The 24054-nt window shown below is 35.3% G+C and overlaps 1 protein-coding gene across 6 annotated transcripts; it reads right to left on the reverse strand.

The window, feature by feature from the left end:
• Positions 1–519: 519 nt before the first annotated feature.
• On the reverse strand, positions 520–22320 carry etv1 (ETS variant transcription factor 1). 6 transcript variants are annotated; one of them, XM_051129827.1, is made up of 13 exons: positions 22189–22320; positions 21771–21849; positions 20832–20919; positions 20560–20607; positions 15258–15311; positions 12251–12380; positions 9863–10051; positions 9522–9778; positions 7216–7284; positions 7021–7089; positions 6649–6818; positions 3477–3578; positions 520–1960 (listed from the first exon to the last, which is right to left on the reverse strand). In XM_051129827.1, the coding sequence occupies exons 1-13, from the start codon at positions 22209–22211 to the stop codon at positions 1739–1741; spliced, it is 1500 nt and encodes a 499-aa protein (XP_050985784.1). In that variant the 5' UTR covers positions 22212–22320; the 3' UTR covers positions 520–1738. The 6 variants fall into 6 exon arrangements, with proteins under 6 accessions (XP_050985784.1, XP_050985785.1, XP_050985782.1 ...); XM_051129828.1 differs by lacking the exon at positions 21771–21849 and having other exon boundaries at positions 22189–22293; XM_051129825.1 differs by having other exon boundaries at positions 21771–22289.
• Positions 22321–24054: the final 1734 nt, after the last annotated feature.

Here is a 24054-nt window from a genome sequence, read left to right on the forward strand (position 1 = left end):
TACAAAACAGTTATTTCGTGTACATAGTAAGGTTTCACAAAATAAAACAGAGCAAATAAAGAGTAATGACATTAATAAAAACATTATTCTTCTGCCAAACAATGTAGTTCCTCAGAAACGGTTGTGGTTGCCGAGCAACACACAAATGTAAACAAAAGTGTATGTTTGTAGTGTAATTTAGAACAGCTTTGAACATGGCTCAACCAATCAGAATCAAGGACTGGAACTATCCGTTTTATAATGGCAGATTCGGCATTATGATTGGTTAGATCGCCTGTCAGACAAACTCCCTGTGAAAGGTCAGTTGACAAGTCAGTAAAAAGTCAGCATCAAGGAAAAAAAAAAGGTTGAATTAGACAACCATTTCAAAGTATTAACTTCTATTTTTGTCAGTTTTATTACAGTTTTGGAACCTGAGTGAAATCATAAACACTGGTTATTTACTTGCCTGTTTTTGTGATTACAATATGAGCCCGAGATAGAGAAAAATCACAATGCGCATACAAAAAACCAACCCAATTGTATTTCAACACTATTTTATTACAGAAGTGTAGCTATTGCCATTCCCTTCGCAATTATGTATATATTTTTTTACATTCAATAAACACTGACGATTTTTTTCCAATGTAAAAAAAAATGAAGAAAAAAAAATGAACGTACTGCAGGGCATAGCTGCCGTCTGATCATACGTGACTAAATTTACACGAAAAGCAGCATCGAGGTGCATTAACCTGAATATACATGTTTTATATTTTCAACGATGGCATGGGGGAGCGAGTAATGGACTAACATCCACTTTTTTTCCTAATAAAAAAAGCTATTTTATCACTCTAATAGTAGAAATGTAAGGATGTCATAGACACATGTGAAGCTTGCACCTTGCACAAGACCTGTCTGAAGATAACTATTTGATATCTATAGGCGCTTTTGATCAAAAAGTCATATTCAGTGAAATATGGTGTGTTATACTGTATTATGTTTATTTAAATAGATTTAGGAAAAATCAGAGCGGCATTTGAAACACCATGTACTGTAGTATTACAAAATCATGCGGTCGTATTTTTTTGTCTTTATTTAGTTCATTAAGAAAAAAAATCTGTTGTTCATTTGAGAAAATTACCTGCATCTTCCCTCCTCTAAGACGTTATATATACGGGTATAACTTGAATATTAGTGTATAACATGAATCAGTCATTTGTTATAACTGTGCTAGTATTTAATCACTTTAAGAGTCCTGAAAGGGTGTGTATGGGCCGTTTACTCAGTGAAATGGACAGTTTTAAGGATTTTATTTCCATAGTAATACACTGTATTATTTACTCAGTTTTGACACCAAGGGAGAGAGAAAACAACTGTCGTGAAAATGTGCGAAAATAACAAAGCGCTCCACAAACAATCCAAGAGTTTCAATGGTAAAAGAGGTTGGGATTTTTCCACTCACGTGCTCCAGACTCTAACCTGTCTAAATAGTTTAAAACATCTGTCCGAAGAGAGGCCGATTGGCCTCGAGAGTCTTTCGCTGTGAGAAAACGGCATGCTGAAACACCCCATCCCCTTCAATAGCAACAAAAAACACCAAAGGAGCATCTAACGTAACTACACCAGTACGTTTGTAGGTTTTACACACTGCCATCATCCTCTGTCCATAAAGTGCTCTCTTTTGTCCTGGGGAATGACTCAAGGAAATGAGGGACAAGTCTGATAGTTTGTTTTGTTTTTGAACGGCCGCTAGCAGTTTTCAGTAGACGTAGCCCTCGTTGTAAGGGTGTGGGTTGCAGTAGCCGCCCTCTTGAATGTACGCCATGTTTTCATCGAAGTGTGACAACGGTACGGTGTCTTCCTCGTTGATCTGCCGCTCCAGGTCGGTCTTCAGCACCGGACGCTGATTGTCAGGGAAGGCCATGGAGAACAAAGCCTCGGGGTCGCAGACAAACTTATACACGTATCTTTCACCTGCCACCTTTGAGGCAAACAAAACAAAATGTTATTATAATTTCAACAGTGCAAGGGCAATGTTTAACTTTTTTTGTGTGTGAAATTTATTTTTAAAAATATATTCCTTCACTTTCTTAAAAAGTACAAGGTCAAAAAAAGGACATTAATGACAATAACACAAAAAATAGCAGAAAAATTAAATTTTAGAACAATAACATAACAAAACAAGATTGTTACTACATTCAGGTCCAAATTCAGATGTTTTATTGTTTACCATAAACTACTATTTTTGCTTTAAATATTCTAAACTTTATAATTACACTAAAGTCTCACCAAGTTTACATTTATTCTATACAAATAAAGTAAAAAACAGTAAAATTGTAAAATATTATTGCAATTTAAAATTGTTTTATATATTTACAACAACAAAAAAAAATATATATATTTTTTTTTCTTCAGGATATTTGATATATGTTGAAATAGAAATCTTTTGTAACATTTGACTTTTTTTTTTTTTTTTTTTTTTTACTTTTGAACAATAGTGTATTCAGACTTTAGCACTGCAGCTGAGCATTATATTGTCCTATTAGCATATTAGTTTTAAAACAGTCATTAGCATTATTAAAAAATTACTTTTTATGAAAAAGATACACTACCAGTCAAAAGTTTTTTAGTTTAAAGATTTAAAGATTTTTAAGATTTTTAAATAAGTCTCTTCTGCTCTCCAAGCCTGCATTTATTTGATCTGAAGTAAAAACAGTAAAATTTTGAAATATTTTTACTATTTAAAATAACTGTCTTCTATTTGAATATATATTAAAATGTAATTTATTCCTGTGATTTCAAAACAGAATTTTTAGCATCATTACTCCAGTCACATGATCCTTCAGAAATCATTCTAATATTCTGATTCGCTGCTTAAAAATAGATATTATTTTTAATATTATGTTGAAAACAGCCAAGTAGAAATGTTTTTTTTTTTTAAAGTTCAGAAGAAGAGCATTTATCTGAAATAGAAATCATTGTAACATTATAAATCCCTTTATCATCACTTTTGATCAACTTAAAGCATCCTTGCTACATAAAAGCATTAATTTCTAAAATTTCTTTCCCAAAAAAAATAAAAAAAATTATACTGACTCCAGGCTGTTGAATGGTATAGTGTATAATGTTACAAAAGCTTTTTATTTCAGATAAATGCTGAGCTTTGGATCTTGCTATTCATCAAAGAATACTGTTTTAAATATTGATAATAGTAATAATAAAAATGTAGCTTTGATCACAGGAATAAATTACATTTTAAAATATATTCAAATAAAAAAGTTATTTTAAATAGTAAAAATATTTCAACATTTTTGCTGTGTTTTGGATTAAATAAATGCAGGCTTGGTGAGCAGAAGAGACTTATTTTAAAAAACAATAAAAATCTTACAGTTCAAAAACTTTTGACTGGTAGTATATGCAAAAACTAAAGTATTTTCAAAGTATACAAAATGATGTATTTCAATGTGAGACAGAAGATGTAGCTTAGTCTACATTACCTTTTGCATGATGCCTTTCTCATAGTAGTAGCGCAACGATCTGCTAAGTTTGTCGTAGTTCATGGCGGGCCGATTCTTTTGAATTCCCCAACGTCGTGCCACCTTTGAAGCAAAGGAAATACTTTGTTACAAATAAATGTATTTTGCACAAGTGACAAGTTTCTCTCAAACATTACACAAAAATAAAACCTAACACCCACTTAAATAAGACCTAACACCAACTAAACTAGCTCACACAAGGGCCCTCCTCAAAAACAAAGCATTGACGGGTCTCCGGGGGTGAAAAACAAGTCGGCATCCTCTCATTGGCCACAGCCGTGCACTCATACCTCTAGTCAGAGATGTGTTCATTAGGAACAGCAGATCGTGGCAGATGTTCCTGCACCTGTCCGCACGACCACCCACCTGTGCCCCCCTCCTTTTCAAATCTCCCTCCCACCACTCTCCCAGAGCCCGGCGCTGTGGGCCTTTTTCACTCTACTGCGGCTCATTCACGCCTTGCACCCGCCCAGCCAATCCCAACGGCCCACGGTCACCTGATGGCATGAATGACTCCCCTGTTCCCTACAGCTGCCCTGTGGACCAGCGCCAGTACTCGTGCACACACAGGACTAACAAATCCCACTGTCGCTGACACTTTACACAAACACACCTCTGTCTGCGCTTTACAAACACTTCAGACTTTTTGGAGAGTCGACATGTTGAAATATTTCGTTTTTTTGGACGGACATGACAGGCTGTTTTTAAACAAACAATTGAAGAGTCTCTCTAGGAATCAAAACTTGCATATAATGTGGAGATACTTGAATTTGTAATATTTAATGTCCTACAATTATTTTAAGCCTATGCAGTGAACTTGTTTATTACATGTGCTGTGAGTTTAGCGCACATTTGGGAATGCAACGGCCACCAGTTATGCTTTATTTTTCACGGCAGATGATTACAGCATTTCACTAGATTTTTAGTGAGACGCGTTTTTGTAAGCCTGTTAGCACTACTGTCGTTTCCGTTAAAATACAAGCTTAAAGGTGCAGTATGAATTGCTGACAGCTAGTGGTTTAAATAGGGTAACACTACTGCAGTCCAAATTCAAAATATCTCTTTCAAGTAGGGCTGTCAAACAATTAATCACGATTAATCGCATACACAATAAAAGTTTGAGTTTGCCTAATATATGTGTGTGGACTGTGTGTAATTATTATGTATATATAAATCCACACAAATTAATGTATATGTGACCCTGGACCACAAAACCAGTCATAAGTAGCATGGGTATATTTGTAGCAATAGCCAAAAATACATTGTACGGGTCAAAATGATTGATTTTTCTTTTATGGGAAAAATCATTAGGATATTAAGTAAAGATCATGTCCCATGAAAATATTTTATAAATTTCCTACTGGAAATATATCAAAACTTAATTTTTGATTAGTAATATGCATTGCTAAGAACCTCACTTGGACAACTTTAAAGTCGATTTTCTCTATATTTAGATTTTTTATTTTTTTTGCACCCTCAGATTCCAGATTTTCAAATAAATTGTATCTCGGCCAAATATTGTCCTAACAAACCATACATCAATGGAAAGCTTGTTTATTCAGCTTTTAGATGATGTATAAATCTCAATTTCGAAAAACTAACATTTATGACTGGTTTTGTGGTCCAGGGTCACATATATTGAAAAGAAATAAGTTATGTACAAAATAGTTTTATTTATATATAATGTAAATTATTTAATAATTATAATAAACACATATACTTGTAAATATTTCTTAAATGAAATTCTTAAATTTATATATACATAATAATTACACATGGTACACACACATATATTAGGCAAACTCAAACTTTTAATATGTATGCGATTAATCGCGATTAATCATTTGACAGCCCTACTTTCAAGTGTAGAAATTAGGAAAGAATTATTGTAATTTCCCTACTGCAGTGTTAAGCTAATATAATATACTTAAATAAGATAATATACTTAAATATTCATTTTTATTTATTTTGCAGTGCAATTGTTTTACAATACATGGCTATTACTGTCATTGTTGTTATTATTATTATTATTATTATTATTATATTCTAATTTGTTTGGTTTCCTAAAACACCAGTGTGAATGTAATTTAGACTGAGACAATATTTTACAAATAAAAAGAGGACTGAGTCTGCTTTAAAGTCTAGATACAAGTCAGTTACCTTTTTTTCTGTCTTAAGTTTTCTTAGTTAAGAACATGGGTTGGAGCTCTTAATTTTGAACTCTCAAAGTGCATTAGATAGAATAATTTAACTTTAAAATATACAACATTTTCAAATTTTTCCAATTATTTGTTTTTTTAAATATTGCAATAAATATTGTACCGTGGACTTTATATAATGATATTATTGTCTCATGAGATTTTGATATTGTTACATCCCTATTAATGTAAATGTAAAGCCAACTGTATCATATTGTGATACAATCATAAATGATACACAAAATTCTAAATATTCAGCATTATTAAAAGCAACTGCAGCATATTTTCACTAATAAATTTGCTGTGTTTTTTCACAAGGTATGAACTCCATATGCTCTTATATCCTACTACATGAACCATATAAATCTGCATCTTAAAAAAAGTCTCAAGGCTCAACATACCTTTCCATTTCAAAGAAGTTACATTTTTTCAGATTATTATTTAATGTCAGATTTTACAAGGTTGAATTATTTTAATTATTCCAAATTAAATTATTAAAGAGATAGTTCACCCAAAAATGAAAATTCTGTCATTCATTACTTGACGCACATCATCGACTGACAAGAAAGAGAAGAAATTATTAAATAAAGTTATTTTGGCATAAAAAGTCTTGCAGCTTCATAAAATTATGGTTGAACCACTGCTGTCACATGGACTATTTTAACAATGTCCTCACTACCTTTCTGGGCCTTGAACATGTCAGTTGCACTGCAGTCAGAAAACAAGCGTATTTCATCAAAAATATCTTAATTTGTGTTGCGAAGATGAACGAAGGTCTTACAGGTTTGGAACGATATGAGGGTGAGTAATTAATGACATGATTTTCATTTTTGGGTGAACTATTCCTGTAATGTCCTAAGATTGTTTTTATTAAATACTACAAAACGTAACACAAAATCTTGGTTGAAAAATGTAATATTGAGACTAGTTAGTACCTCCTCAGGCTCAATGAGTTTAAACTCCATGCCCCGTCCTGTCCACGCAATGAAGTGCGAGTTTGAGGGGTCGTCCAATAGGGCCACCAAAAACTGCCAGAGCTGCAGCGAGCCTCGTCTCTGATAGGTCGGGCCTTCACGGTACAGCCCCGCCTCCTGTTTTATATCACCTGTGGGAGGAAAAATCAACTTATAGCCCAATTCCAATTCAATGGACAAAGCTGTCATTTTATACAGTATTCAAGATTATAGACAACTGTACGGTAAATAGTCAATTTAGTATTTAATAATGTTTAATATGCTTTTATAAAAGATATATTTTGAGATATTTTTTAGAAAGATGAATGAATGAGTAAATTCATAAATAAATACCTTCAGCTTTCTCTGGTACCACACAAGTGTCGTCATAGAAGTGCCTTGCAACTTTGTCGAACATACATCCTATTGAATAAAGATAAGATATTGTCGTAATCTGGCTTTATACATTAAATAAAACTTCAAATTAGACACTTTAATTAATAAAACACCCATTTAAGATCAAATATATTACTCTGTGTGGATAGTTACCCTCTGTTCTGTTATTGTGGGCCAGGTATCCTTCTTGTCTAAGATATACAGAGTGACAGCTAGGCACTTCTGAAAAAATAAAAACAAAAAAGCATTTAAAAATGTGGATTATTTTCCATTTTAAGACAGCGAAAAAAAAATCCCCCAGGACAACATCCCATTTTATATTCAAAAGAGTAGGTTAAAACATTATGGGCAACAGATTTGTAAGGATTAACCGCAGTGGATGCCTTGTTCAGTCAGTCAGTCGTGTTGTTTGTTGGAGCTGTGATTCAATCAAAGCAAAGCAAGACAGCTTAAGTGAATGCTCCATAAAACATCTAACCCTGTTCATTTGGACCCATAAAGATCTCTCAGGGTTTCATTCAAGTAATGGGCCTGTCGAGGAAATTACCGCTGATTAAATTAGCCGCTGACTGCCCAGTCCTTACACAGCTCACAACAAACAAGCTCCTTTATGAGGCAGAATAAATTCTTCTAAATGGCTGGGAGGGGATGCAAAACATGTCGATGATCTCCTCCGCTGATGTAAAGAACCAGTGCAGACAAATCACTCACACTCAAGAAGCTCTCATCACTTCATTTGTTAGCTTTTAGTGGGTCTAATTTATAGTATAATAATTAGACAAAATGTTGTATAAAGTGTATGCAACTACAAAAAAGACCTCTAATATTTTAAATACCAATTAATTAATAGATTTTAAGGATCTGTAACATTCATTTTGTTTAAAAATAATACATTTGAATATGTTGCTTTGACATTAAGGCTGTGGTATTAATGCCGTTATCCGCAGGTTGTTTTACAGATTCACATAATCAACAGGAAACAGCTGAGAAGCAGCACTGCGTTTTTTTCCTGACAGGCTGCTGCTTCCACCTCCATTTTTTATGAATGAAAACCAAAAGCCTCTTCATTCATGCCAGAGCTGGGCCGACAGCCTGGGGGCCCCTGGGGGAGAGATTAGGGGCCCCTCTCCTTTCCAGCCAGGCCCTCAGGAAATGAGATCAGACCCAAATTTCCTAATAACACGCTAATTCTATCAATCTCCCTGTCTGTAATAAAGTTGCTATCTGGCTGGATGTACACCCGAAAGAAAACAACAGAAAATTGAGCTTCAGACTGTTTCCTGTTAGTTTAGTGATGTACATGCCGTCTCCATACCATTAATTGTATTTTTTATTTTTCTGATTCATTATTTTCATGTTTTTGAAAGAGGCTGCATTTACACTACCAGTCAAACGTTTTTGAACAGTAAGGTATTTAATCTTTTTAAAGAAGTCACCAGGTCTGCGTTTATTTGATCCGAAGTACAGCAAAAACAGTAACATTTTGAAATATTTTTTACTATTTAAAATAACTGTTTTCTATTTAAATATATTTTAAAATGTAATTTATTCCTGTGATTTCAATGCTAATTTTTTAGCATCATTACTCCAGTCACATGATCCTTCAGAAATCATTCTAATATTCTTCTATATTTCCTGCTCAAAAAACATGTATTATTATTATTATTATGTTAAAAACAGCTGAACAGATTTTTTTTCAGGTTTCTTTGATGAATATAAAGTTCAGAAAAACAGCATTTATCTGAAATAGAAATCTTTTGTAACATTATAAATGTCTTTATCATCACTTTTTATCAATTTAAAGCATCAAATGCTGATCTTTGGATCTTTTTAATCATCAAAGAATCCTGAAAAAATGTACTGTTTTAAAATTTGATAATAATAATAATAAATCTTTCTTGAACAGTGAATCAGCATATTAGAATGATTTCTGAAGAATCGTTTTGGACTGAAGACTGGAGTAATGATGCTGAAAATTTAGCTTTGATTACAATAATAAATAACATATTAAAATATATTCAAAAACAGCTATTTTAAATAGTAAAAATATTTATAAATTGTACTGTTTTTTTCCTGTATTTTGGATTAAATAAATGCAGGTTTGGTGAGCAGAAGAGAATTCTTTAAAAAACATTAAAATTCTTGCTGTTCAAAAACTTTTGACTGGTAGTGTATTTACACAAAATACAGTAAAATCAGCAATATTGTGAAATATTATTACAATTTAAGCAGTTTTCTTTTGTAAAATATTTTAAAAAATAATTTATTCCTGTGATGAAAAGCAGAATTTTCAGCATCATTACTCCAGACTTCATTCACACAGGATCCTTCAAGAATCATTCTAATATGCTGATATGCAGCTCAATAAACTTTTCCTTTTTTGAAAATTGTACAGATTGAGCAATATACTGTGATGTCTGTATTAGCAGACATGTAAACAGATGCAAAATGAAACTCACCTGAGTCGTAGGTGAAGTCGCGAGGCTCTTGTTTGATCATCATGGAGTGTGGGTATGTCTGGGGGAGCGGTGCCCCCACCATGGCCGGATGTTCGAAGAGGGGGTCGCCGTACTCCTGCTTGAACCCCTGAGGAGGGAAGGGGATGCTGGGTTCCGACATCTGTCTGTGATACATAGGCCGTCCGTCCCGTGACATCGAGGGAGAAGGGAACGAATGGCACGGCTCCGACAACTGGCGTCGAAATCTGAACAAAACACTGAGTAGAGTAAGTCTCACGCATGATATTATCTATCTATCAATCTATCTATCTGTCTATCTAACTATCTGTAACTGGCAGTACCTGTGGTCCATGGGGTAAGCGCTGTCAGGAAGGGGCTGCGGGGGTGCGAGGTGAGGATACGTCCTGTCTGGTTTCGGGGTGGGAGCGGCAGTGGGAGACACATGCTGGCCAGGGGACACGGGCGTGCTGCAGGGGGTAGACACTGGGCTGGAGGCCTTCATTCCCGAGGGATGCTTCTGCTCGTAGGCACTGGAGACACAGGGGAACAAGAGCAGTTTAAGTTAGTCTGTCCTGAGGGTCTTTCAGGCTGCTGAGATTATTATGAGACTGCGCTCGACTTTATTGCTGGAGAATTAAAAAAATTAAAAAAACATAAACGCTAAAGCTTTTTGTCTGCAGCATACTGTATAATGCATGCTAAACTGGCATTAAAAAAAAAATGAAGGGGTTTTCTCTGTATATCTTAGAATAGCTTTTATATCTGTTAAATTATGTTTTAAATATAATTTTAATTATGTTTTTAATTTTGAGATCCATCTTTTCACACTGAGGACAACTGAGGGAATCATATGCAAATGTTATAGAAGGTTCAAATGCTCACTGATGCTCCAGAAGGAAACACAATGCATTAAGAGCTGGGGGTGAAAACTTTTGAATAGAAGAAGATGTGTACATTTTTCTTATTATGCCTAAATATCATATTTGTCATTTAGTACTGCCCTTCAAAAGCTACAGAAGATGCGTACATGGTTCTTAGATGACAAAATAAGTTAAAATTACTCTGATCTTCAAATTCTAAAAGTTTTCACCCCCCGGCTCTAAATGCATTGTGTTTTCTTCTGGAGCATCAGTGAGCGTTTGAACCTTTTGTAATAGTTGCATATGAGTTCCTCAGTTGTTATCAGTGTCAAAAGATGGATCTTAAAATCATACAGTCATTGTTGGAAAGGGTTCAAATACACAAAAACAAACAACAAAAAAACAGCTGTGGAACATTCAGGTACCACACAGTATTAAGAATCCAGTGTATGTAAACATTTGAACTGGGTCATTTTTATAAATTCAACTATTATTTTCTCTTGTAGTCTATATGTAAACATCTTTTATGTGAAATATCTTATTCAGGTCTGTACTAAATAAAAAATAACATGCATTTAGTATGATCCTTCTTATTTTGGTAAAATAATTAACATTTTTCAGATCTTACTGACCCCAGAATTTTGAACAACAGTGTATAAATCTATATATAATCCCTATCCATCCAACTATACGAGCTCTCCACCCCTCAAATGCCACAATCGACAAGGTACCAAAGAGAAACCATCTGATACCTTGTCAGATATGAACCTTAACGCAATTACACTCCATTCAGAGACATTAAAAGACAAGGAAGGAACAGGCTTCTATGGGGCTTGACAATCTCCAAAGCACCTCTGAAGAGAACATCATTATCACAGAGGTTGTTGGTTCAGCTTGAGTGCCATCTGCAATACGAGGGCAGGTTGGCTCCTCCAGCGAAATAAAACATCCAAGTGAAATGTCATAAATTTAAAATCAAATCAATAGGAAGATGACTGTAACCAAGCAACCGTGTTTGCCGTAGACGCTTGTCCAAGTGGAAAAGCCATTTATTGCACTTAATGCACCGTAGCGTAATTTCTTGTTTTCTTTTTTTGTGTTTTCTTTCCAATTTCAGGTGGATCTCATTCAAGTCATTTCCAACAGCACCTGCTGTACAGTTGCCTTTGAGTAAATAACTAAAGGAAAACTATCATTATTCTGCTTTTATTTCCATAAATCTTTAAGACTATTCTTGGCTCAGCCTGAAAAGTCACATCTATGCCAAGACCCCATCTGCTTTAGGGCTGTTCTGTCAAATGAACGTCTGTGCTTTTATTCAGCCTTTAGTCACATATAAAAGGTGAAATACACACCCACTGTAACACCTTAGCCTCGGAGGTGTGCTTTGTACGAACCCCTGAAAATTCAGCGTCACGCGCGGCGTGATTAACAAAACCAACATTTGCATTCAGAAATTAGGGTTTTTCACAAAACATCTGTAATTAGGAAAATAACACACCCTAAATTGACAAATAATGGGTAAAAATAGTTTGTTAAACGGTATTGCTATCGCAAATGTATGTAGACATATTCAGGCCATTTATCACTTAACTCTCTCGCGCCAGCTGCCGAGGCTGAATTTGCAAAGCAAAATATGTGACGTTAGTGTCTCTCCGACAGCTGAAAGTATAAAGTTTAGAGTTGATTTTCACTGCTTCGGTGCAAAAAACACTTATGGTTTCACGCAAATCTCTCTCAGACGTCGCAGTCTAGCATGTCTAGCGTTCGTCTTGTCACTACCGGTACTTTCGTACAACACTTGATGCATCTACGTTATACAATTATACAAGATTTGATTATTTCAAATGTGTTTGTGCATTACGATACCTGATGTTATACAGGCACTTCTCCCCATAGTGGAGTCTGAAGGGCCTCTCCTGACTGCAGGCTGAGCCCAGATCAGTACACGGACTGTGGGGCTCTCTCTTTATCCTCAACTGCAGCCCGTGGAACGCCACTGAGAGAGAGACAAACGTATAGATGATTAAACAGAACGTCAAGATCACACATGGCATCTGCAGACGAAGTTGATGCATCGTTTACTTTTTTTATGGATTCACCAAAAATCATTAGATTGCAGTTTGCATCCAAAAAGTTGAACAAGCTAAACACCAAAAAAGTGCTCATTACAAATCTGCAACAATCCAGTAGCCAAATTAAATAAAAAAGCATTGTTTTTCCCTTCAGCACAGAGGAATGAGATTCTTGTCATTCAGTAATTTGAATGAGGGAATCTATCATAGGTAATCTAACACTTTGATGCTACATGAAAAAAGGGAATCTAATCTAAATAAAGTTACAAATAACGTAAAAAGCCTGAATTTATTTGGCAGTCTTCTGAAATTTTAAATGGCCTTGTTAGGATGTGTCGTTGTTCATGATAGTGGATTCTAAAAGTAGCAGTATGGATGAATAATTTATAGTTGAGAGGACTTCTTGACGGACCGTATTAAGAAGCACGTAGACAGACGAGGAGAAAAAATGCCATAATTGATTTTACGCAAAGGAATACGAGTAAACGAATCAATACAAAATCTGTTAGCATCACAGGACGTCATATGTGCAGGATGTCATTCCAGGATTGCAACAATTACACGTGCATTGATTAGTGTTAATGGACAACATTTTCAAGAAGTCGTTTATGACATTTACTGCCATTTTTTAGTACCGTGACAATTTATGAGACGCGTTTAAAACCCCTCGAGCACGTCTGATGTCAAGTAGGCAACACCTTCACCAAAAGTCATTGACTAAAATAAAGAGCATCTTGAGTACAGCAAAATATGTAAAATGACGTTAACTAAACATTCACCTTCCATTTCTTTTCTTAAAGCTGCGCTCTAATAGATTTAATTTCCATAAATCAATAGCTTGACGTGTTTAATTCAATACTAAATTTAGCACGTTTTTTCTGCTACCGAACACCATTTTACATAAAAGTGCATTTGGGTAAAAACACAACTGTTTCAAAGTGTCTGTGTCTTTTCTTTTTTTTCTGTGCTGATGGTCGTGCGTTTTCTCACCCTTCTCTCTTTCTCACTCTCACCTCTTCGCTGACTGTTACTCGCTGATAATAGATTCAGTCACACCTTCTTCTTAAACACTCTGGGCTTGAATTACGATGGCCTTTACAAAAGGGCAAATAACTAAAATATAATCACTGTTTGATCACACTCCCCCAGTCAAGAATCACTATTATACTAGTGTTTAAAACGATTGATCTTTTTACAGTAACATCACAGATTCTCTTAACAATTACAAACGCATTTAAAATAGAATGCATGCACTACCATTCATAAATGTAGGGTTGGAACATTTTAAAGCTCTTACACTCACCAAGGCTGGATTTAATTGATCAAAAATACAGTAAAATTGTGAAATATTATTACAATTCACAATGTCTGTTTATATGTAAATATATTTTAAAATGTAATTTATTTCTGTGATGCAAAGCTGAATTTTCAGCATCATTACTCCAGTCTTCAGTGTTACATGATCCTTCAGAAATCATTCTAATATTCTGATTTAGTGCTCAATTTTCAAAAAACATTCTAATATTCTGATTTAGTGCTCAATTTTGAGAAATGATTCTAATATTCTGATTTGGTGCTCAATTATCAGAAATCATTCTAATATTCTGATTTGGTGCTAAATTTTCAGAAAACATTCTAATATTCTGATTTTGTGCTCAATTATCAGAAATCATTCTAATATCCTGATTTGGAGCTCAATTTTTAGAAATGATTCTAATATTCTGATTTGGTGCTCAGCTTTCAGAAATCATTCTAATATGCTGATTTAAGTCTCAATTTCTTATTATCATCAATGTTTTAAAAATTTTAAATAACTCATTTGGAATATAAATATATTTAAAATAGATATTTGGTATCTTTACTGTCACTTTTGATCAATTTAATGCATCCTTGCTAATTAAAAATACAAATGTAAAAAAAATAGTTTTAAATGATAAAAGTAAACAACTTATATCCCAGTTTATCAGGCCACACGTCTAATGCGCAGCAGCAGTTCTAGAGGTGTATTTTCTGGCCGTGTTATCCCTGTATATCCCATTTCGAGGTGTTTTGTGGGAATGGACCACATGAAACGGAAGTGATCCACTGGCATTGTCGACTCAGACCCATATGGGAGGGCCAGGATGCCCGTTCAAGAGCCCAACCGCCATGCCCTCGCTCTACCTCCATCTGCCTGTCCCTTTTCTCCTCCCCTATCCCGCCGACAACGCCAACTAACACCCTGCAGTTAGAGCGTTTTTGCTTAAATATACATTTTGGAATGGAATAAAATTTGCTTAACAATATAGGCTTGTTTTTGTGCGATTTCACTTTGTCACAGTCTACGCTTATGATAAAGTCTATGGAGGGAATACAGGACAATAGGGCATTATCGGCAAACACTAGTATATTTTATTTGCCTAATGAGCTAGAGTTCTCTAGAAAGACAAAGCCCCCCCTTCTTCTCCCCTACATCCTCTGTAGCAGAGTCTGTTTTGGCTCCTCTTTAAGACATAAGCTGGACTCGCTCCCCACTGTGCCTCATTCAGTCCATGCCACTTCCGACACTGGCACCGGCTCTGCCACGACCATCGCGCGCCAACTTTACTTCCTATGCCCATTTAAAGGCCTATTGCTTCTGGCTGCACTCGCTGAGAAGGTACACAACCTAGAGAACACACGCCGTTTGCACGCTCTCTCAGTTTATTCACAGAAACAACGAACGACAACACGTCGTAAACAAGCGCAAAGCGAGCTGGCAAATTTTCACACTAAATCATTTTGTATATTTAAAACCCACAGCAAAAAAAGGTCACACTTACAGTTTTCACTCTGAAAGTCTGGAACAAACTGCTCATCATTGTCAGGAACTTGAGCTGGGAGAAATAAAAACATAAGAGAGAAAAGGGTCAACAAACATAGATTGTATTTGGTCTCCACAAGTCAAGCTAACACAATCTCTACTCTAATAATCACTTAAACGAGTAATTTCCTCTAATAATCCTCTGTAATTGATTTGAAATTCTCAGAGCAGCCCATAAAGACATTTATTGGTTTAAAACAGACAAAACATATCCTCTAATTATGTCAGTAATTGAATTCCAACTTCATTTGCTGGACAAAGCAGGCTGTTCGTGTGAAACGCATCCCGTATCGGTCTCAGGCGTCTTAAAATAGTTTAAGAGGCAAGTAAAAGAAAAACACCTTGCCTTGTGATCGAATGTGCTTTACACGGTGTCTTCATAAGGATAGCCATGCAGCGAGAAAACACCTATTGTTCACACTGTCTAATTGGGACACATCCCCACCGGTGAATGCACCTGTACCTGCCGCGACGGCTGCCGTCCAAACAGAGCACGTTCCCCTGCCTTTCCCTCTCTCGTAGCTAATGCTAAAATAATGAAGCCTTCATACGGAGCTCAATTAGCCACATTCATGTTTATATCACATGCGTTTGCACTCTTGCAAGACTTCTGTTGTTTATTGCTCGTTCGGCTCGACACAAAGGCGCACCGTGGCAGAGGAGAGCACGAGACCTTGCTGCACGGGGCTATTAACACGTTTATTCCTCTGTGCTAAAATTGGATTTTCATTTTCACAACAACAGTAACAAGTCGCAACACGCACAAATCAACATTCGCTTTGCGTAAGGCAACAAGTTTTGCATGGCGACCTGGCTTTTCGGCTTTCTTTCCTATGTGTAAATTGCAATCATATCTGATGTCAATATGGGAGAATTTGTTATTACAAACAGGCTTTTTATTTGTTAAATAATATGAACAAGACCGGGCTACAATGTAAAATTACATTTTTCTCATTTGTGATCCTGGACCACAAAACCAGTCATAAGGGTAAATTTTTTTTCCATTTAAATTTTTTTCCATTGATTTGTGGTTTGTTATGATAGGCCAAATTTTTGCCTGAGACACAACTATATTCTCAAAAATATTGAGAAAATCGCTTTTAAAGTTGTCTAACTGAAGTTCTTAGCAATGCATATTACTAATCGACTAATCAAAAATTAAATGTACAAAATATCTTCATGGAACATGATGTTTACTTAATATCCTAATGATTTTTGGCTAAAAAAAAGATGATTTTGAGCCATACAATATATTTTTGGCTATTGCTACAAATATACCCGTGCTACTTAGGACTGGTTTTGTGATCACATTTGTGAATAAAACTTTATTTTGGAGTACATTTCACAAGTCTTTCTATGTCAAAATTTTACTATTTGCCATCTCTATAAAATTATTAAATGCTGTGAGTAAAAACACCAAATTAAGGTCTTTATCTTAGTACTTTTTTAGTTTTTTAAGTCAAAACTCTAATTCAAACAAGACACAACTACATAACGAAGATATACTAAACTAACTTTAATATATAAATACATACATTTTAATATAAATAATAGAATTTTAATATATTAAATAATTAACATCTAAATGTTAGGTCAGGCCAAGTTGTCACATATGCTTCAAATCATCTATATAGGCAAAAATATTTTTTGTGTTACTTTTTACATTTTTGCTGTTTGATTTTATTGTAAATATTGCTAATAAATGCTTAATTGTAGTTTTTTGTGACAACTTACCCCATAGAGGTCTACATGTATTCAGTTAACTGAATCTTTTGTTCCTAGGCAATAATGGTTAATATAGAAATAAATAAATATAATTGTATATGCATATTCAGAAATTGGCGTTCATTAATAAAAACTGAAAAGGTAACACTTTACATTAAGCTTAATTAACTAAATTAGTTAACAAACTAAGAATGAACAATACTTCTACAGCATTTATTAATCTTAATGTTAATTTCAGCATTTACAAATGCATTTACAAATGCGTTCATTTTAGTTAATACAAATTGTAAAGTGTTACCATTTAAAAACAACAAAAAAAAAAAAAATTTAAATTGACTAAAAAGTAGCAATCTAGCCCCAGTCTATATCTTAAAATACTATAAAGCATGCAACTATAAAGCATTCATTACCATATTGTTGTTTGGTAATCAGGACTAATTTATCTTTTTATCTATTTCATCAATTTGTCAATTTATACTGATTGAATTCAACAAGAAATACAAGAAACCTGCTGGAAACACTTCTGGTGATCAGAAGAGAATGATCAAGTGCATTAAGAGTCAGAAAAGTAGCGTAAACATCAGTTAAAGAGAGAAAAGGTGAGAGGAAGGGAGAGACTGAGCTGCAGCCAGTATTCTCAGCAGGGTGAATGAGTCAACCTGTGAATGGGACAGCTGATCCCAGCACCACTCCTGAGGCTAGCTAAGGTGTTGGAGCATGTCCACCAGTTCAAGAAAAAAAGAGAAGAGCAGAAAACACACAAACTGCAGCGCCAGGCCGTGTACGGCGCAAATTCAGCTCCGTGAGGAAACTCGCAATCACATCTCTGGCAAACAAAGAGGAAAAGACAACTAGTAAAGCCAATAAACTAAACCCTGATATGACATATTCAGTGATTGCTTCAGAGTCTTTTCTAGGCGTAATAAGTGACTGTCAGCTGTCTCTGGCCAAAAATGACACATGTACGTCAAATGACGAACCATCAGCTCTTTAGTCCACGCTGCCGGAAATTCAGTCCGCGGCTCATACGTCTTCCTCTTCTTTCCAATTACCTGAGCTAATAAATCTCTGAAATGAAACCGCTAGGTCTTCGTTTGGGTTCTAATGGACAGGAAGTCATATATTAAATCTATCTGCGATTTATCTCGAATCTTTGGGCGCCGCGGCTGATGGATGTAAGACAGGTTGAATTGTACTCCTCACTGTAATATCTACTGCAGCGACTACTCCGCACACTTTTTTTTTCTTCCCCTGCCGGATACACTAAAATATTTAAGTCATGTCTTATTCTTTTAGAGGCCCTGGGGTGGATTTGGCATAATCAAACTCACGACAAGGACGGTAAAGTCCGAAATCTCTTCTAAAGCGTACTTTTAATTTTAAAATCCACAATTATACTGCAAGCATTTTTAAATATATTAAAGAATACATGAAAGCGCTATATTAAAAATTGAAAATCTCTTTTCGTATGCAGGTGGGCAAATCCTATTTTACATATTAAACAGATCACTTCATTTTTTTGGATGCGTAAAAAAGGTGCCTTGTACACACAACAATGTCCTGTAGTGCAGCTGTACTGATATTTCAGCATTTCTCAGTAGATAATGCTAAATAAAAAGATACTTGATTAAGTTGCGTTAGTCGGACTTTCATGTGGCATTCAAAAATTCAGTCACAAGCCAGATGTAATGCGATCGCTAACAGAAAACAGACACACACTCATCTTCATTTCCTCTTTTTGTCCAAAGTGCACGCAAATGCATTCCATAGGCTGAAAGGCAGCTGGGATTTCACAAAATGCAAAGCGCTGGAATCGGTTTTACAAACTGCTTTGCATGATTTTCAGCTGTCCAACTACTTTGTTTTTTTTTTTTTCTTCCCAATTTGCAACCAAACTGCTTTTTATAATAAACAGATAAAAGGCTGTTATGCCTGTCATGATCTGCGACTTCTATTTTAAACTTTTGCACAGCCCAAATTAATTTAGGAAAAAAATAAAATTCCATAAAGCTTATTTACTTTCTGCTAAAAATGGAAATACTAACTATATGTGACCCTGGACCACAAAACCACTCATAAGGGTCATTTTTTTTTAAATTGAAATTTACACATCATCTAAAAGCTGATTTTTGGAATCTGAGGGTGCAAAAAAATAAAACAAAACTGAAAAAAACGCTTTTAACGTTGTTTAAATGAAGTTCTTAGCAATGCATATTACTAATCAAAAATTAAGTTTTGATATACATATGGTAGGAAATTGACAAAATATCTTTATGGAGCAAGATCATTGCTTAATATCCTAATGATTTTTGGCAAAATCGATAATTTTGACACATACAATGTATTTTTAGCTATTGCTATAAATATATCCATGCGGTTTTGTGGTTCAGGGTCACATATATAATGTTTATTTCTCTTTTTTTTTCGAAAACTAAAGTTATTTAACTCAAAAAAAAAAAAAAAAGACTGATAAACAGTTAAAAAATTAATTTGCATGCATATAATCAGTTTAGTTGTTTCGTAAATGTAAATCATTCACTTTTTGTAGCCAGAAAAAAATACTTTTTTAGTATTTGCAACATTTTGCAACACCAAAAATTACAGTTTAGAGTAAAACTTCACGCATCAAAAAAACATTTTGAAGACCAAAAAAACCCTTAAATCTTTAACATCAAAACTACCAGTTTGCCATTTAGAAATTTTTAACATAACATTGTTAGGAATGTAAAAAATAACATTTTGAAGACAGGAAAAAACAACATTTAACACTGAAATAATTTTACAATTTCTATCATATTTAAATTTTACAAACACTTTAACAATCAACCAAAGAGTGAACCATTTACTAACCTAAAGGTCGGTGCTGCAAGCAAGGTGGGAAGAAGACACTCGCGCTTAACTCCTGAAGCATCACGTTTGAGTTAGACCACAACCAACATGTCTTGCCATGAGAAACAAAAAAAAAAAATTGCCAAAACGAACCAAAAAAAAAGTTGGGGGGAAAAAACCCGAAGCGGAAAACTTGTAGCTCTGGAGCAATCTACCGTCAATCCATTTCTTTAACCAAAAGAGTTAAAAAACAAAGGGAGATAAAGAAAAAAGCTCTTAGAACTTATACACGAGAAGTATCAGACGAGAAAGAGAGGGATGCGAAGGAGAGGGAGAGAAGGTGTGCACGTGTGCGTGCGTGCGAGAGAGAGAGGTGGCAGCGTTGGTGGCTCGTCTGCCTTAGCTCCTGCCAAAAGCGGACGAGAGGAGAAGAGAGTGAGCGCGACTGCAAGTTCTTCTGGTAATTTGTGATGACACTCAAAGTAGAACCTCCTCGGTCTCCCCCTAGACTCCTGCTCTTCTCGAGCACTAATGTATGCATGACACACCAAGTGCCTTCGCTACAGATGCATTAATTGGACTGCAGATTAGGTCTGTAACTTGAGGCATATTTGCTCCCCTCCCCCAGATCTCCCCCCTCTCCCCGCTTCGAAACAAAAGCTCCATCAAGCGCCGAGAAACCTTGAAGTAAACAGACCAGAGCTTACCTTCAGCGAGCCAGGTCTCCTGAAGTTGGCTGAGATCTTGAAACAGCTCTAAAAACAAAGACGGCAGAGTGTGAGCTGGCGAAAACAACAGGTACAAAGCTTTAATTATGAGTTTTGACCCTCTCCGTTCCAGTTTCAAAGCCGAGGCGAGCGCTGCTGATTGAGATTTTAAAGCCCCGAGTGCAGGTGGCAACGAGCGATATTGCATTTTGCGAGATGTTAAGAAGGCGTGAAATGAACATTGTCTTTTTCACCCACACCTGAGTGCTTACCCTCGGTGTCCAGCGCCAGGTCAGAGTTAATGAATTTTCTTTTCCTGTCCTTCGCTGGTCTCGTGCTGGACGTCTTTCCCCGAGGATTCTGAGCAGAAAGCAACAGATCAATTGACTCAAATGAAGATGGAGTGTGTTGAGTTTCTTTTGAAAGACAACTTCAGCTCCACACATCACGCTTACAGCTAATATATGAGGGATTCTTTAGTTAGTAGCACTTTTGACTACTTCATTCTTTAAAAATGAAAACTGTTTTATATCATGGCCTTGATCAACCCTCAAGTGGAGTTTTGATTTTGATGGCAATTTTTTTCGTTTTTTTTTTTTTTTAGGAAAAACTTACCTAACATGTTAGAAAGTCAACTGTTTATTTATTTATTATTTATAATTTGAAAAAGTCTCAAAAACTGACCCGTTTAGTAATGATACCTAGTTTTAAAAGTTCTAAGAACAAATTTAGAATCTTTTTCGAATTTTCAAATTTAGAATTTTTAATCTTCACACTGTTACTTTTCATTCCCATCATATATTTTTTGGAACAACAATTATTTTGTAAAACGCATTTGTGACTATAATAAATGTGTAATGTTATTTTTAGAAATTTTAATTATACATATATCAGCAGAACTGGAAGAAAGTGAAAAATAGGAAAAATTTCCCAGGTTTTACACACTTTAATTGTATCACATAAAAGACGTTCTAAAGTCCGAAATATAGCAATTCTGGTATATAAATAGTTGAATACACCATAACACGCTTTCATAACGCTATCAGTGATTATTAATGTCTTCGAAATCAGTTTAGAAGTTTCCCTCAAGTGAAGAATGACGCACATACGTTACGGTTTAAAAAACGCTGATTCCCGTCATCAGTCAATTATATATGACAGACACATATTTACAATTATGTACAGCACTGATTTACCTTCATCAGACTTACATGAGATTTTATGAAAGGCACTTGTTGGTCGTTAAGTCCGTCCATTCTGCAGCGGTTGGACTCGCGGCGTCCGATCACCCTTTGAAGTAGGAGACTGACTTTAAGCGATTTATTTGAAGATGGAACATGAACCGCTGCGCGTTTGAGCGCGTTCAGCGGCTGCATTCATAAACCTATCTATCATTTGACAGACTGCATGTTGACTGTTATGAAATAGACATTAAATGCAGCAGATCCGTGACACTTTATAGATAAAGTTGCAAGTGTCCTAATGTAGGCTAAATATGTTGCGGTGCGTAACGCGGTGAGCCGATCCTCCGAAGGGACTGGACTTTTGGAAACTCTTTTTTTTTCTTCTGTTTCTAGTTAGGTTTATTGAAGCGTCGAAGGTGATGGAGAACTTAAAGCTTGCACTCACCCCAGTAAACGCACCGCATTCATTCATGGATGTGTCGCCGGCACTGAATGAGAAAAGCGCTCTCGTGTCTCTCCTCCGCGCTCAAGTCAACACACACTCGCTGCCTGCTGCTCCAGGGGCCTCCCTTCAGAAACAGCCGGCGCCCCGCTTCCCATTGGCTGTCACTGTCTGTCCTCCGCCGGATCAGATTTCCACCCGTCAATCAAGAGCCTATTTCACCGTTCCTTCATTAAAATATGCAAAACTGATATTGCAATTATAAGGTGTTTATTTAGGAGAGAAACAGCACATCGTTGTTAATCTCTCTTGTGGCTAGATGTTTTGGATATGATGTGCGTGAAAGTGCACACAATCATTGTATTGCGTTTACAAGGCTTATAAATGACCTAACAGTTTCTGACAAGCTAAAAAAAAGCTTTCTGAATAAACAGACATGTGTTCAGAATGACCACTGAATCATTTAGATAATTTAATGCAGAGGTGCTCAACCTGGGGGCCGCGGCCCCCTAGAGGGCCTCAGAAAACTTCCAAAGGGGATGACGGGATAAAATAAGGAATAAAAACAAGCAGTATTAATTAGAAATAAAAGTGTATTCATTATTTTATTTTAACATTTAATAAGTAACAGGCAAAAGGCATTATCACAAAATAAATGGTGATCAGGACAACGATAGTTATCTTAGGAACAAGGCTGAGACTCGACACAAGATTTTTAATGTTTTAATGGAGTCTCTTCTGATCACCAAGCCTGCATTTATTTGATCCAAAGTACAGCAAAAACAGTAAAATTTTGAAATATATTTACTATTTAAAATAACTGCTTTCTATTTGAATATATTTTAAAACGTAATTTATTCTTGTGAGTTTAAAGCTGAATTTTAAGCATCATTACTCCATGTGATCCTTCAGAAATTATTTTAATATTCTGATTTGCTACTCAAAAAACATTTATTATTATTATTGTTATGTTGAAAACAGCCGAGCAGAATTTTTTCAGGTTTTTTGATGAATAGAAAGTAACATTATAAATGTCTTTATCATCATCTTTGCTAAATAAAAGTAATCATTTCTATAATTTCTTTGATCTTTCGGTTCATCAAAGAATCCTGAAAAAAATATCTGTTTTAAATATTGATAATAATAATAATAATGTTTCTTGAACAGCAAATCAGCATATCAGAATGATTTCTGAAGGATCATGTGACACTAAAGGCTGGAGTAATGATGCTGAAAATTTAGCTTTGATCACAGGAATAAATTACATTTTACAATATATTGAAATATAAAACAGGTATAAATATTTCAAAATTGTACTGTTTTTTTTCTGTACTTTGGACCAAATAAATGCAAGCTTGGTGAGCAGAAGAGACGTCTTTAAAAAACATTAAAAATCTTACTGTTCAAAAACTTTTGACTGGTACTGTATATGTTATAAGTTACGATCTGTGCTAACTATGAAGGGTTTGCAGGGGTCAAGCAAGAATGATCTTTTCCCCCTCTATAACACCTATAGTTATACATATGCTTTCACACCTTATCTGACCTTTGAGATGAAGTTCATTATATCCATTTACATGCAACATATTTAACACATGCTAAAAGTGTCGGTCTGGTGTTTCCTCTTGTCAAAGCTCTAATCACGTCATTAAGAAACATCTAAAATGTCACATTCACAGGATCAGACAGACCAGCACATAAACAGAGTAACTTCCATTATAGGGAACTGATGGAAACCTAAACTGACACTTTAAGTCATTCTTGACGCAATGTATAATCCCATGAGCTTTATGCAATGCAGGACAGGTATAGATGTTCATTTGACAGGTTAACATTAAAAGGTTACAACCATCTGTTGTTGGGTCAATA

Source organism: Labeo rohita, chromosome 15 (assembly GCF_022985175.1).
Source record: "Labeo rohita strain BAU-BD-2019 chromosome 15, IGBB_LRoh.1.0, whole genome shotgun sequence".
NCBI lineage: Eukaryota > Metazoa > Chordata > Actinopteri > Cypriniformes > Cyprinidae > Labeo > Labeo rohita.

Coding starts and splice junctions, on each gene's coding strand:
- etv1 (XM_051129825.1), bottom strand. CDS start 21,935: ATGCAGCCGCTGAACGCGCTCAAACGCGCAGCGGTTCATGTTCCATCT. Junction 9,779..9,862: donor GCTTACCCCATGGACCACAG/GTACTGCCAGTT, acceptor TACTCTACTCAG/TGTTTTGTTCAGATTTCGAC. Junction 1,961..3,476: donor AGAAAGGCATCATGCAAAAG/GTAATGTAGACT, acceptor TTTGCCTCAAAG/GTGGCAGGTGAAAGATACGT.